Source organism: Muscardinus avellanarius, assembly GCF_963383645.1.
Source record: "Muscardinus avellanarius genome assembly, chromosome: 17".
Taxonomy (NCBI): Eukaryota; Metazoa; Chordata; class Mammalia; order Rodentia; family Gliridae; genus Muscardinus; species Muscardinus avellanarius.
Genome location: NC_137803.1, coordinates 47,300,166 through 47,315,786, shown reverse-complemented (window position 1 = coordinate 47,315,786; position 15,621 = coordinate 47,300,166). Strand labels below are relative to the sequence as shown.

Below are 15,621 nucleotides of genomic sequence, written 5' to 3'. Positions count from 1 at the left end.
AAGCTTCATTAGATTTGAATAGGCTAACACTCAAATCTTCTGCATGGGTAGCAGGGCGGGGCGCGCGCAGTGGTCCCATGTGCGTCCTGCTGACGGCCGCAAAGTCGCCTCGCCTTGAATCCTGGGCAGAGGGCTCGCCGCTGCCATGTCTGCCACCAAGACTCTCAAATCCGTGGACTACGAGGTGTTCGGGAGAGTGCAGGAGCTCTGTTCTCCTTATATCAACATTTGGTTCCAAAAATCCCAGATTATGAAATCCCATAACTTTTAGATTTTTGTCTGAAGTGGAGTTCCCACACTTTTGTAAGGTGGGTGTTTGTTTCAGAATGTACACAGAAGGTGAAGCTAAGAAAATAGGAGTGGTTGGTTGGGTGAAGAATACCAACAAAAGCACCATGACAGGCCAAGTGCAAGGCCCAGAAGAGAAGGTCAATTCCATAAAGTCCTGGCTGAGAAAGGTTGGAAGTCCTAGTTCTCACATCGACCGCACAGACTTTTCTAATGAAAAGCCATCTCTAAACTCGAATACTCTAACTTTAGTATTCGATACTAATGGAAAGGAAATTCAAAATATAATGCTTACATTGCACAATAGACATCATATGTTAGGTATATATTCTATAATAACAGCAGAGTAGAATGTAAAAAGGGAACTTATTGTTCTGAAAGCTGTACAATTGCATGTAACTAGAAATGTCTGATGCAAATAGTTTCACACAACTATGTTTTTAACAAGCAAAGCCATACTATTCTAAAATAAAAATGCCATTAAAATATATAATACAAATATTCAATTTAATCTTGTCTCATGGAATCTAATTTCAGTGAACATCACAAATTTTCTATAAATTATTTTAGGTACTATTATTTATAGTAAATTTTAATATATTATGAAAAATAATTTGTTATTAAAGCTGAGTAATCCATTATTAAAGTTTTTAAAAGAACCAATGGTTAAAATAAATGTATGTGGTAATCCACATAACCATAAAAAAAAAAAACTTCTGCATGAAAACTTTTGGTCAAAAAAATATTTAGTCCTTTGCTTCTACCGTCTTTCTAATAAATGTAAGGGCAAGAGAGTATATTTCAAAAGAATTCCAAGTATCTTTAGCTCTTGGCTAAAGCAAAACTGCCTAATTACCAGAACTACAAAAAAATAATTTGAATAGGAAAACCCATAAAAGGTAGTTAGCAGCTTAACACCATAAATGTGTAAGTAACATTTAGTTGGAATGAAATAATTAATCTTAGCCAGAAGCAGTGGCACACACTTGTAATCCCACTACCTGGGAGGCTGAGACAGGAGAATCAGGATCACAGGTTTGAGGCCAATAAAAAGAATCCCAGAGAGACCCTGTTTTAAAATAAAAAAGTAAAATAAGATAGAGCTGAGAGCTCAGAGGTAGACCCCTGACCCTGGGTTCAATCCCTAGTACCACCTCACAGATATTTCTATAGTGCCCATGAACCTTTTCTAATTTTGTGACTATTACAAATATATATGGCAGGAAAGTATGGATAATTTTATGTAGTGGGTGGAAGATAAAACAGAGTATGGCATAAAACAGGAAAAAGCAACAAAATCTATGTTTTTAGAAATCAAGTAAATAGTTATCATTGGAAGATGGTTAAAATTGGAAGGGAACACTGCTAGAATGCTGGTAAAACTGTCTTGACTTACTGCTGATTAAAGAGGATGGTCAGTTTAGGATTATTTAGTAGAATGTCGATTTATCTATGCAATTTCCTGAATGCATTTGACACATCCAAAGAGGAAGTATGTGTGAGTGTGAGTGTGTGAGGGGGTGTGATCTGAATTTTGAATTCCTATAAAAATGAGGAAGACACCAGAACTCAATCTTCGAGATGTTGATACCAAATAAACTGTACCAGATGCAGATGCCAAAGGAGCTGCAAAAAGCCAGTGTTTCCACTGTGCAAAACTAATTTGATTTACTGGACCAAAAGACCATGAAGAATGAACTTCAGACTGAATCTTTGTGTTAACCAATTAAGACAATACAATGAAAAAAAGAGAGAAAACATAATAAAATATAATACAATAAAGTGGTCACAATTTATTAAAGATTTATGTTAAACAGTGATGGGCCCTTTTAAGCTTAATAAAATTAATGTTTTTTGTCATTTATTTAAAGTTTCACTTAATTGCTTTCCAACCAACTAATAAATATTTTGTGCAAGATTAAAGACAAGTCAAGTGCATCCACACACCCACAATAGGTCAAGTTACAAATGAAACAGTTCTAGGCTTTCTCATCAGTAAACAAATCAGTGCCTGTCCTCAGTCCCTCCACAAAATATCCACAGGAACCTGTTCGCATTAAGTCCTTTCAAGATGTGGACATAACACATATTTTAAAAGATTAGAAGTAACTTCATTTGTGAGAAAAAGTAATTAAAATATTTTAACATGGAGAATGTCATTAAACATTTAAACACTTCTAAAATTGGCAATATTTTGCATTTATGTTCACAGCGAAGAATAAAAAAAAGTAGTTTTGAAAAAAACATGTGTAGCCTGTGGCCTGAGACCTTATAGGATACTTGAAAGTAGTTTAAGTTCTAGAATTCACACACAAACATTATTTTAAAGCATATAATTTGTCAAGCAACACAATTTGAAAACCTTTCTAAAACGTGTAATGCGTCATTTCAGTTTCTTCTTCTTTCTCCAAGAGAACATATAAAAAGTGAATTAAAATATAAAGCATTACATTTTGGCTTCAAATACTACAAAAAAGGAAAATATATCGGACATACATAAGACTATGGAACTCAAGTATTAGTCACATAAAAAATAACAGCTGAGTAGAAAGGAACTGAAACTCTATTGTGATACTCATGTTCCAAGAATTACGTAAAAAAAAGACTGCATCTGGTAAAGGAGAAATCATATACTCTGGTATAAATTCACTTGACGATGACAGATATGCTTATATTCTAGCATCTCATAATGTCTCAGTTCCAGTTTTATCATCTTCAAAGTGGAAATAAAATCTCCCATGTCAGAGTTAAAAAAATAATAATTTGCAAAAGCAATATAATTGTTTCTTTTCCCTGAAGTAAAAAATACTTAATTTTTAGAATTTAATGTTATCGGAAATTAATTTGAAAAAAAAATTTGAAGAAGTAGAAGCAAATACTTAAAGCTGCAATGATTTTCTCTGGTGTGAGTGTGAATACTAAATGAAATGTTCTAAAATTGAAGATGGAAGAAAAAAATTAAAATGGCAATCTTTACAACCCATACTAAAAGCAACAAGATCAAAGTCCAATGTTTTGCAATAGGAGAAAAGTGAATAAACTCAAAATTTATTTTAATAATGATAAATCCCCCAGTTATTTGACTTTTCTAGTTGTAGAATTTCTAGTAAAGATTAGAAGTTACCTATCTTTTAATTTACTTTTTTTTTTTTTTTACTAATCATAAATCTACCAAAAATTAAATAATTTACTGCAACGGACAGAAAATCTGGGTATACATGTTTCAAATACTGAAGGTCAAGTACATGTTCTTAAAAATTAACAGAAAAACTAATGTTAGAGTATAATTACATTATGTAACAGTATATAAGTGCATTATGATGCAGCTAGCTTGCCTGCCTTCCTTTCTCCCTCCTCTTTCTCCCCTTCTTACCTTATTTCCTAGTATACTTAGGCATATTTAGTGAAAGAAATCCTTAGAACAGATCATGGATCAAGCATCTCTCCAAGTTACTTTATTATGCATATCATATATTTATGATAGCACCTTTTTTAAGCAATTCAAGCTGTTTATAAAATATTACAGAACTAATTCTCCCAATGCTACCTGAAAAATTCCAAGTTGAATTGGTTATCTGATAATCAACAGTCCATACACCCGAATATCTGATTCCTATAACAAATGGAATCTCAAGCTCCAGATACTAGAATAAGATCTACTATAGAACTATACTTCCACTATGAGAAAAGATAAAAATTAGATGTTTCTCTGGCTGATTAGAGGAATGTAAGAAACATCAAATGGCTTAGCCAAAGACTATAATCTCTCAGATACAGATAACGCAATGTGGTCTTTCCATGAGGTCAAAATGGAAATGTATCCATTATTTATGGACCCAGCGATTTAGCCTATCTTCCTTTAGACCTACTTATAAATTAGCAGCTATAGGTTCTCCTAATCTAAGAGTGATCTACTGTTAGTTTCAGTTCAGTTTTTTTCTACTTTGCTTAATTTTCTACTCTTTGGTTATATCTTATTATCTGTACCTTTGTCTAACCGATCCCTTCAGAAAACTGAAATCCCAATGATTCTTTGGCTATTCTCTTCTGTAATTTTTCTAGATGCATGTCTATTCTCCAAACATGGATTGGTTTAATAATCACTGTCTTGAGCCCATAGTAGTAAAACCAAAATGTGTTTTTACATACAGTAGGAGTTCTCAAATCTGGTTGGGCAATATACAATAATCTATTAAATCATTTTTAACTGATGGACATTTGGAGATCAACTAATCCAATCTTTACTAATCAGAAATAATGCTACAAATGAACATTTTTGTGTATGTATATACATCACAAATACATTATACTTACAAAAGAATAACTAGAGTAAGACTTTTTGTGAAAAAGGGCTATAGTTTTAATGCTGACTCATATTAACTCATAGATTCTCATGGAGGAAACGTATCCATTACGTTTCCATCCATTCCATCTTCTCTAAAAGAAATATAAAGCACAAAAGAAATGAAATAAACATTTTTTTCAAAAATCACTTACCTTTCTATAAACCTAATTCCCTCCTCAAAAATAGTTTATTGGTACTGGGCATGGTAGCGCACGCTTATAATCCCCATGCTTGGGAGGCAGAGACAGGAGGATCATGAAGGTTCGAAGCCAGCCTCACTGGCTTAAGAGACCCTATTTCCAAATAAAAATATAAAGATGGGTCTGGGAGTGTAGCCTGTAGATAGAAGAGTTTCCAGGAACCCCAGTACTAGTAAAAATAGAATAATCAATAAAGAAAAATTAAGTTTAAAAATCAAGAATATAAAAACGCAAAGCCAGATGTGATGGCACACACTTATAATCACAGTACTTGGGAGGCTGAGAAAGGAGGATCACAGGCTCTCAGCTAGCTTCAGCTACTTAGTGAGGCCCTCTGCAACTTAGTGAGACTCTTTCAAAATAAAAAATGAAAAATAGGGATGGGGTGTAGGTTGGAGGTAGAATCCCTCTGGGTTCAATTCCCAGAACCACAACAAACAAAAAAACAAACAAAAATGACATCTAACCCATCATGCTTGATAAACTGTTAATTTTCAGTAAGCCTTCAAAAATCACATTTTTCTATTCCGAGTATCTGAAAATTCCTGTTTTTTTATGAAAATTAAAATCATTCCAAAGTCTTAAAAAGAACATATTTCAGATATTTTTAAGTAATCCCAAGAATCACAGAACTGGAAAGTCCCTTAAAGATCAACTAATCTAACCAGGAACAAGATTGCACTGCTAAAGAAAATGAGGTCCTGGGAATTTAAGAGAGAAGAGCACATCCAGACCTCCAGCTTTCTACCCTGGACAAAGTTATATTCCTGATGACCAAATTATTTATTACATGCCCAAAGACATCAATCAAGTATGAACTGACGCTTGATGTTATGTATCTACTGAATGTTTCAGTAGACTTAAATGTAGATAGCAGTCCTCATTTTGTGTGTGTGTGTGTGTGCACACATGTGCACATGCACAATCCCAAGGCTCCGTATGTTGAATGACGTACACTGCAAGCACAGCTGGAAGCTCACACAGAAAAATGGGTAAGTACTGAATGAAGAGTAATCAGGAATAATAAACTTAGGACTTATGCATAACCTAAGTTTTCCTTTAAAAATGCTATCATAAGTCATAATCTTTAAGTCCATACCTTTTGAAAGGTCCCATTTATCTCTTGAATACACTTTTGTCTACTTTAAATTCATCATTTTATATATGGAGAAGATGTAGCTCTTTCTAAATTATTAATTTGTATATACTTCTTCTCAAGTGTACATAGGTAGGGCTTCTGAATTAAAATTTATGTATGGCCAGGCGTGGTGGCGCACGCTTGCAATCCCTGCACTTGGGAGGCTGAGACAGGAGGACACCACGGGTTCGAAGCCAGCCTCAGCTACTTAGTGAGGCTTTCAGCAACTTAGTGAGACCCTGTTTCCAAATAAAATATAAAAAAAGGCCTGGGAGTATAGTCCAGAGGTAGAAAGCCTCTGGGTTCCACCCCCAGTACCACCAAAAATAATAAATAAATAAATAAAAATAAATAAAATTTATGTATGATATTTCATTAACTACAATGATTATCATTTGCTTAGACTGATATATTTTTGGGGGGATACTGGGGATTGAACCCAGGGGTATTCTACTTCTGAGCTATACCCCCAGCCCTTTTTATTTTTTAATTTGAAACAGGGTCCCACTAAGTTGCTGAGGGTCTGTTTAAGTTGCTTGGGCTGGTCTGAAGCCTGTGATCCTCCTTACTCACAGGTATGCACTACCATGCCCAGTGATATAATTATTTGGAAACATAAAAATAAAATTTTAGTAGGAAAAAACACAGACATGAAGCTTGGACAGTGACTTGTTGATACACATTATATTTCAATATGTACTTCTTTACTCAACATGAAAACACTTAGGTTCTAGGTGTACTGATTGCTGATGTAAAATACTTATCCAAAAGATGAAATCCAAATTTCAAATCCAGCATACTTTTAAATGGTTGATAAAATTCAGTGCCAAGTGTGAGCAGTGCTTAAACTTGATTACTTTTTGTATTTGAGCCAAAAGAACAAAATTTGAATAATGTTAACTTGGGCAAAATGGTAGCATGTATATACAAACACTGCACTTCTTAAATAACAGCTCTGATTTTTCCTTGAAAACTCACTCTTCCAAGTTGAGAATAGCCCCTTGAAAACAGGATGCAGATCTGAGTCACTTCAGATTAGAAAAAGGCATTTTAAAGCAAGATTAACTGTTGCTTTAAGTCTTGACATTTTCTAATTAACAACCCTAAAGCTTAATGAGGCACAACAGATTTAAGAATTAAAGAATTTTAATGAATAGAAAATTAAAGACAGTGTGGTATAATATACTATCATCAACTTAATCATATAGATACCATAATCTAAAGATTATGGTATTGATAAGCAAAAAAACAAGAACTATCAAAAGATAATTTCCTCCTAAAATCTCATTTTGACCTTTTAGAAGATTAATGCTGACTTCCGAGAAGGTATGAAAGTCAAAAGTATACTCCATGTCTATTCTGAACTTGTTTTGTGAGGCCTACGTGTGTGTTGTTTAAAAATATGCCTGTAGTTATTTTAGGCCATATTAGTTATTGTTTTCAAATTACATCTAGTACATCTGCACTGTATTTGTAATGACCACATTTAGGAGAAAAGAAAATAGCAACGATGTTCAATACGTAAAATTAACTATGAATACAAACTAAGTTACTTCTTATTTTCACAAGAACTTAATTTAAACAATGAAAATCAAATAATCAATGAAAATGCTTTATATTTAAAACAATTATGAATCCTAAACTTTCACATCATAAAACAATGCTTTCTTTTTTGTTTTGTGTGTTGAATATTAGTCTCTTTAAAGTCTGTACCTAACAGGTGAGAAATGCATATGGCTTATGCATCTTTTCTTTCACGGTCTTCATCCATGGTCTGAAACTAGGACCTATGAGATAAGACTAAGAATCGAGAATTTCTATGAACATTAAGGTATTGTACTTGGTGCCTCATCACCCATTAAGTGTATTTAATTAGAACAATGGGCTATGCAATTAAGATGTGAACCAGAAAAAAAAAAAAAACAGGTTTCTAATCTATTAATTACTGGGCTAGTAGTAAAAGCAAAATTGGTTTTCCCTAATGACAAACCTAAGAAAGAATTTGAAAGTCACTTGAATAATTTAAAAAGAAAGCTAATCATAATTTTTCTTACTGCTTCATCATTTAAAGTTCAAACATTTTCAATGTAAAAGACAATGCAAATACCTTAAGTTAGAATGAGGAAGGGCAGAAAATCTTTAAGCAGAATATTATATTATGTAATATCAGTGAGAATTATATAAATCTAGGTAACACAATAACTACCCTAATAAAGATTCTCTCAAAGTAAAACAAAGATCTTGGATACTTTCAGTAGCAATCAAAAACAGAGCCCTCTGAGCACTCTACTCCTATCAATACGAATTACCTGCCCATTCTCTTTTCTAAAACTCTTGGATGCTCAGTCAGAACTGAAAAAAAAAAAAAAAAAAAAAAACTTACAGCAGAAGACTGCAGAGGAACCAGGTTCACCTTGCAGACAGATCTAGGGTTTTTTTGGTGTGTAAAGCAAACCATTAGCTTAAAGTGGTTTCTAGTCTCAGCTACACACTGACATTATGCATTTAACCCTAAAACACATGAGGCTTCAACATTTTCTCCATTCCTAATGACCTTTCAAGTCATTCCATTCTATTACTTGACCTGCACTCATGAGTTAGATAGAAGCTGTGAAACGACTTGATGACAAAGTAATAATGTCGTCTTTGTGAAGGTTTTAAAAGTCCACATCAGTACAGAAGAAACTGAGGAAGAACATACATGGACAAAGATAACCCTATTACCTAAGGTCTGCATAGAGTATTTTTAAAATGTCCAAAATTCACACCTGACTCCGAGGCAGATGGCTACAAGAAAAAATAAGATTGCTCCACATTTGACTTTCCATGGTATTAATGAAGGACAAACACCTAACGTTAATGAAGACATTAAATGAAGACAAACACCTAAAATACAGCATTGTTAGAACTTACATTTAGACTTTTAAAATAGAGTGAAAATTACTATCTACTTCTGGTTTCACACTCAAGATGTATTGTCTATAAATAAGTCTTTTCAGTGATATACAAGACATATATTTAAGAGTTTTGTTGATTTATAACATCTCCTTTGTTCAAAAAAATAGAAAAAAGTTATTCGGATATGCATAGGATTCTTGCCTTCCCTTTAACTTCCCCTCAACTGGAAGTAGCACATTTTTCCTTCTTCTCCATCAGCCTAACCTCTTTCAAAAGCTCCATTTTTAAAAAAAAAAGAAACAATAAATGAAGTGACAGGAGGTGAAAGAGTGAGGAGCTTGCGCTCTGAGAATAAAGGGCGGTTTTATAACAGGAGGTACTTTTGTTAGCAAGTGACTGGCAGGTCTCCTCCTCCAAGTTAGAAAAAATTCCATCCACTCCCCAAAACTGCAGAGGCCAAAAATGTCTAGTCTAATAGTTCTGAAACCCCAGAGTGGAGAGTGGAGGGAGGGCTGGGGGAGGGGGCGGTGGGGGAAGGGGAGAGAGAAAGACCGGCAGGAGAGGAAAGAACAAAAGAAGAAACCCAAGAAGGGGGACGGGGAGGACGGGACCCGAGCGACCTCGGAGCGGGCAGTGGGGACGGCCTCCGAGGGGGCGAGCGAGGCCCCGGGGGCGGTCTGCGGAGCCTGGCGGCGCCCCGCGCGCCGCGCCATGGCGCACCATGGACAGGGCTCCGCGCGGCCGCGGCCCACACCCTCCGGGGCGGCGGGCGAGCTCGGAGACCGCGTTCGCCGGCCCCTCCCGCCCGGGGGCGCGCGGGGCCCGACCGTGCGGACCCCGGGGCGACCCGCGCCCGCGACCCACCCCCACCCCAGCCCGCGCGCCTGGCGCTCGGCGGCCGCGCCCGCAGCGACCAGGGCTGCCCCCGGCCCCCGGACGGCGGCGCTCGGGGCAGGGGCTCCCCGCAGACCGCCGGGCCCGCAGCGAGGGCGACACACCCCTCTGCCCGGCGCCGGCCCGCGCGCGGCCTCGCGAGGGCCCGGGCACCCGGCCGGGCGCCGCGGGAAAGTTGGCCGGGCCCGGGCGCGGCGGGACCGCGAGCAGCCGGAGCAGGTGCCCTGCGTGCAGGGCCCGCGACGCCGGCCGGGGCGCGCTCCAGAGCCCGCAAAGTGCGGACGGCTGCGGGCGCCCGCGGCCCCGGACCCACGCGGGCGGGCACCGGCGCCGGCCGAGGGGCATCAGCCCCGGGGCGGAACTTCTCCCCGGCCGGCCGCCCGGCGCTGCGGGTCCCAGGCCGGGCTTCCCTGCCAGTGGGACCGCGACCCAGAAAATCGAGAGGCCGGGATAGGAAAGGAGCCGGAGGCAACTCTGGGCCGGGCTAAAGACAATGGCAGAGGAGCCCCGGGGCACGGGAGGGGCGCGGCGCCGGGCGGGGTGGGTCGAGGCAAGTTCCGTAACTAAGACACCGAGTGGGAATCTCTGCTGCAAACTCGCGACCCATCCCCGCAGGGGCGAGGGAGCCTTTCCGGCAAAGTGCGGTGCGAGGGCCGAGAGGCGCAGAAGACCGCAGGACCTGGGAGTTGCACGCCTCCCCTCGGCTGCCGGGGACGACCCCCGCCCGCCGGCGCCCGGCCCCGCCGCGCCCTGGGGCGGAGGCGCAGGGCCCGCCGGCCCGGAGCCGGGCTGCGCAGTTCCCCGCCGCGGCGCCGCACCTCCCTCCCGGGCGCGCAGCCGGCCCCGCAGCGGCGCGGGGAACAAAGGGACCGGCCGCCGCGCCCCGCCCGCCCGCCCGCAGCCCGGCCGGCCGCCGCGTACCTGGAGCAGGGCCGCCAGCAGCGGCAGCAGGGTCCGCGGCGCTCCCGCTGTCCGGCACATGGAGGCGGAGAGGGGCCGAGCGAGCAGCCGGAGGCGGCGGCGGCAGCGGCGGCGGCGGGGAGACGGCTCCAGGCAGTTTCCACGCCTTCCCTTCCCTCCCCACCCCACCCCCTGCTCGCCGCTCCGCGCTCCCGCCAATGGAGAGCGAGCTGGTGACAAATAGCGGGCCGCGGAGTCCGCGGGACTCGCACCAGGAGTAATAAAGCAGACCGAGGGCTGGGAGCGGGAGGCGGCAGGGGGCGGGCGCGGGCGAGGGCGTGGGATGCGGGGCTGGCGCGCGCAGGGCTGGCTCGCCGCGCGGCCTCCGGCTCCTCTCGGGCAGGCGCCGCGGGCTGCAGCCTCCGCCGCGCACGCCGCGCCGCCGAGGGCCGCCCCGGCTCCGTCTGCGTCCCCGGCGGGGACACGGCGCCCGGCCCGGCCGCGCGGGTGACGCCCGGGGCCGGCGCGGCTGCTACCGCGGCCCCAGCTGCCGCGAGCCCGCGCCCTCCGCGCCCCCTCCCGGCCCCGCGCCGCCCGCCGCCCGCTCGGCCTCCGCCTGCGCCACCTGAGCCGCCGCCGCCGCTCTCCCGCGCTCGCCCCGCCGCCCCCCCGCGCCGCCGCCCCGCCCGCGCCCGCCCGCGCGCGGCCAATGGGAGCCCCGAGCTGCCGCGCCGGCCGCCGCCCCCGCCCGCCCGGGCCCGCAGCCGCTGCAGCCCGCGGGGGGTCGCCGGCCAGGCCCGGGTGCGCCCCGCACCGCCGCGGCAGGTGGGGGGGCTGCGGGAAGACAGAACTTGCGCAGGAACTTGAGGGGCGGCGGGCTTCCCGTGGGTCCGCGAGGGGGCCCTTTTGGAGCTAGGGAAGGATGCCTGCCAGGCCGCCTAAGGCACGCTTCTCGGTTTTGTCATTCATTTGAGACGGGTTATTTTTCCGGGCAGGTGGCAGACACCGCAAACTAAGGACGTAAGCAAAGCCCATCCCGGCTATTGTCAGTGGAGAAGCTGGCCGGGAGCAACCTGCTGGCCGCGCGCGAGACGCCAGCCCCTGGCCTGGGCGCTTGCGCCTCTCCAGACCCCACCCTGTGCACCTGCTGGCACTGCCAAGTTTTTGTGCTCTTGTTTTGCTTTCTTTTGTCCATTCTGGGAGTTTGAGTGTGCGTGCTATTTTACTTAAAGTCCTTCGTCTTATATTTTTACCCGTTTGTGATACTGTTCTTGTTCGGGGGCAGTTTGGGGGACATTGACACCCTCCTGCACCACCCCCACAGTTAAAGATAGGATTAAAAAAGAGAATTAAAACCAGATCTCCCCGTGAAAATAGGATTATCTAAATGACAAAATGACCGATACAGAGTTCGCACCATGTAAAGGAACTGGGAAGGCAGCACAAAGAATGAGAGAGAGAAGTTTGGGTCTGGAGTCTTTATCAAACGGGGGAGGAAGCAGTTGATTCTGGCAAGGTAATGTTCTTTTCCAGGAACCTTTTTACAGGTAAATAAAATATCAGTTTTATGTAAGCATTTCAACACTTGGGAAGTCAGTGAACTTCATTGCAGTAAATGAACAAATTCGGTACTTTGAGCAACTGAAATACTAATATTATTGATATTATTGAAATTGATGGCGAAACTCAAAAAATTAATTACTAATTTTGTTAACTGATGTAGCTTTTAATAATGTACTATCGCTGGTTAGATTTTTAAAAATTTAATATTCAACTAATTAAAATATAATATTGTCTTTCTAAAACTCAAAAATTTTTCTGGATTTTCTTCTCTGAAGAATAAAAAAGGTTGTGTTGATTAAATTTAAAAGAGACAAAGGGCTTGGCTAGATAGTTATCAGAATTGCTTGTTGTTTCTCTTCATTTTATTGCTAGAAGTTATTGTCATATTTTTCATATTATTGATCATTGGCCTAAAAGTTACATGCCATAGGAAATTTATAAATTGCACTTTTAGGGAGTCACTCATAATAATAATATTGTTGCAGTATGGGATGTGTTTGTTGTATTCCTAAGTGGGATTCACAGATTTCATCTCCATGCCTACGAGTTAAGCTGTGGTCCTGGGCACGCGGTCCTGGTTGTGCCCTCAACTTCCCAGCGGGATTCATTGCTGTTTATTGCCCTTCGGGTTAATTTTAAGGCAGAACAGATTTTAATAGGAATAACTCCATTGCTTGTTAGTGTCATCTGCTTCAAGCTTTAAACATCATGCCCCCTATAAACTCTTGCTGTGACTTCAAAATCTGGAATGGTTATCTTGTCAACTATTTATCTGATTCCAACAGTTTTTGATCATTTGTGTAAGCATTTGCAGCATTTTTAAAATCCAGTTTGCATGCCTGTGGCTTTTCAATGGCTGTGAATTCTTTTGGAATCTTGCCTGACTTTAATCTGATCACTTGACCAGCTAAATCTTCCTAGTCGCCCTTGGATTGCTAGAAGAAATAGACTAGTCTAAATCAAGATGTTGGAGACTTTGTGCATCCCTTTGACTGTGGCACCGAGCAGAGCTTGACTTTTATAGCACCTTGCTTAATATCATCTGATAGTACACTTCATTTCTCTGAGCACGTGATGACCATATCCTCAGACTCTGAGTCACTGCATTGCATCCTATAAAACTTCAGGAATGCCGGACACTTGCCAGGGACCCAGGTGGTTTGGGAGGTGGAATGCAGGAAGAAAGGGATTTAATATAAATCAAGACTGGGCTCATATACCAGAAATTTAATCCTTGACTTCCAACCATTAGACTGCTGAGAATTTACTACAAGATGCCTGCAAATGTGTACATGCATTAAGCATTGTAGACAGACTGAATCAGCCATCCCTTCACACATAACCAGTTTTCATACACATGTGGATACCATCAGGATTCTTGTAAAACATCTCTTCAAAGAAGCCTCATAATAACCTTTTACCCTGGTATCTTTTTAAGACAATAGATGCTAAATGTACAAAAGTATCTTGTGGGTATAAAGGTCTTACAAGCTGGGCGTGGTAGCTCATGCTTGTAATCTCAGTGCTTGGGAGGCTGAGACAGGAGGAACAGTAATTACTAATCTGGTGGCCCAAAGATATTCACTAAATAATTCTCTCTTTACCCAGAGATTTCTAATGTGGTCATATATTAAAAAATCTCTGGCACATACCTATAATCCCAGTACTTGGGAGGCTGAGATAGGAAGATCACAGGTTCAAGGCCAGCTCCAGCTGCTTAGTGAGACCCTGTTTCAAAATAAAAAATAGGGCTAGGGATGAAGCTTGGAGGTAGAATGTCCCTGGGTTCAGTCTTCAGTAACACAAAAAAACAAAGAAAAAAAGTCTTCCTCACATAGAAACGAATGTCAAACAATAGTAGTGAAGTCAGTACCCTCTTCTCCATACACCTCCTGCAGACACACCTCCAAGGCAGGACCCACATTTTCCTTTGGCTGTCACCTAGCAGAGTGTCCTTCCCAAATGGTCAGTGAAGATCTTTCCTTTTTCCCAATTTCTGGGAAAAGTTAGGATTGTTCCATGTTCCTTAGGAAGGAAGAACTCTCAAATTAATCTTCCTCCCCACCAACCTGGTGTAAGTTAAAGCTGACCTTCTTTGGATAGTATCTCTTTCATAGAATCATTGAAAGTTCTAAAAGAAATGTTAAATAAGGTTTGGGCAGCCCAGCATGGTGTCACACTCCTATATTCCCAGTACTTGGAAGACTGAGGCAGGACGATGATGGGTTCCAGGCTAGCTCTTGCTGTAAGCACTTAGTGAGACCATTTCAAAATTAAAATAGGACTGGGGTTGTACATCTGTGGTGGAATGCTTCTGGGCTCAGTCCCCACCACCATAAAAAAGATGGTCTCTGTAATCCCCATAGTTTGCAGATGGATGCTCAAGGTTTTAAAAGGTTATACAAGGCTTGCAGCTGGCAAGAAGGCACACAGAATAGAAGGCAAAGTCTCCTCCTCCACATCTTACCCAGGCTCTTTAACCTTATTTCAAGAAACCTCTATAACATTATAAAATTTTATATATGGGACAAGAGGAGGATGGCCTAAAAAGGAAGAAGAAAAAGTAATGATGCTAAGAATCATTTGCTGCTTTCCCAACTATTTTGTTCAAAGCATGCATGAAATTGGGAACAGAACTCTGCTTTTCCTTCCATTGGTCTCAGTCCTCATGTGCCTCTCTTAGTGTGAGCATCTCGCCTTTCTTAGTGTGACTCTGGTACTTGACAATCCAACTTTTTGATACAGCCTGGCTGCTAAACACAAGCCAGCTGTTCATCTGGTACCCAACCAGAGAAGTAGTGATCAGTTCCAACACTAGAAGGAAAACCTGGCTAATTTTTTTTTTATTCACACTTGCTTTGAAATATTATTTTCTTTTGTTCCATTCAAAATCAAACTCAGTGACTTCCTGGAAGATACAAGGAATTAAGAAACTTGAAGTACATATGGATAGGTAAGTGAGTTACAAATTTGCCAGATGAGCAGCTCAGCAGAGGGAAGTAATTCATAAGAAGCTCTGTATTCATGAAAAGAAACCCAACTAAAAAGAAAATGAAGAAGGAATTAATTTCTGGAAGGTAGAAGTGTATAGTAAGTAGACGGGGCTTTGGATCAAGTAGAACTGGCTCTGTGACCTTGACTGAGTTTATTAACATTCCTAAGGCTCTTTTTCCTTATTTCTAAAATGTGGGTAACCTCAGGTGTTTGTGTGTGTGTTTTCTCCTCCTGGGGATTAGAAACCATTCCCTTTTGCATGCTTGACAAGTGTTCTACCAGGCTGGCTGGCCTTAAACCTGTGAACCTCCTGCTTCAACATCCCGAGCGGCTTGGATTATAGGCATGTGCCACCAAGCTTAGCTAATACCATTATTTGAGAAAGGCTGGCTGGAACACAG

At 42.1% G+C, this 15,621-nt stretch overlaps 1 protein-coding gene and 1 pseudogene across 2 annotated transcripts in view; one reads left to right on the top strand and one right to left on the bottom strand.

Moving 5' to 3' along the window:
- CDH2 (cadherin 2) overlaps positions 1–10,744 on the bottom strand; it is a gene marked incomplete at both ends in the record, with an annotated part of 250,396 nt that extends 239,652 nt beyond the window's left edge. Inside the window, one exon of the mRNA XM_080714497.1 lies at positions 10,685–10,744. Within this exon, the coding sequence (XP_080570623.1) occupies positions 10,685–10,744 (60 nt within the window). The remainder of the gene's footprint in view (positions 1–10,684) is intronic.
- LOC308275969 (acylphosphatase-2-like) lies at positions 146–553 on the top strand (annotated as a pseudogene). The gene is made up of 2 exons: positions 146–196; positions 309–553. The product of its transcript is annotated as an acylphosphatase-2-like (transcript).
- Positions 10,745–15,621: the final 4,877 nt, after the last annotated feature.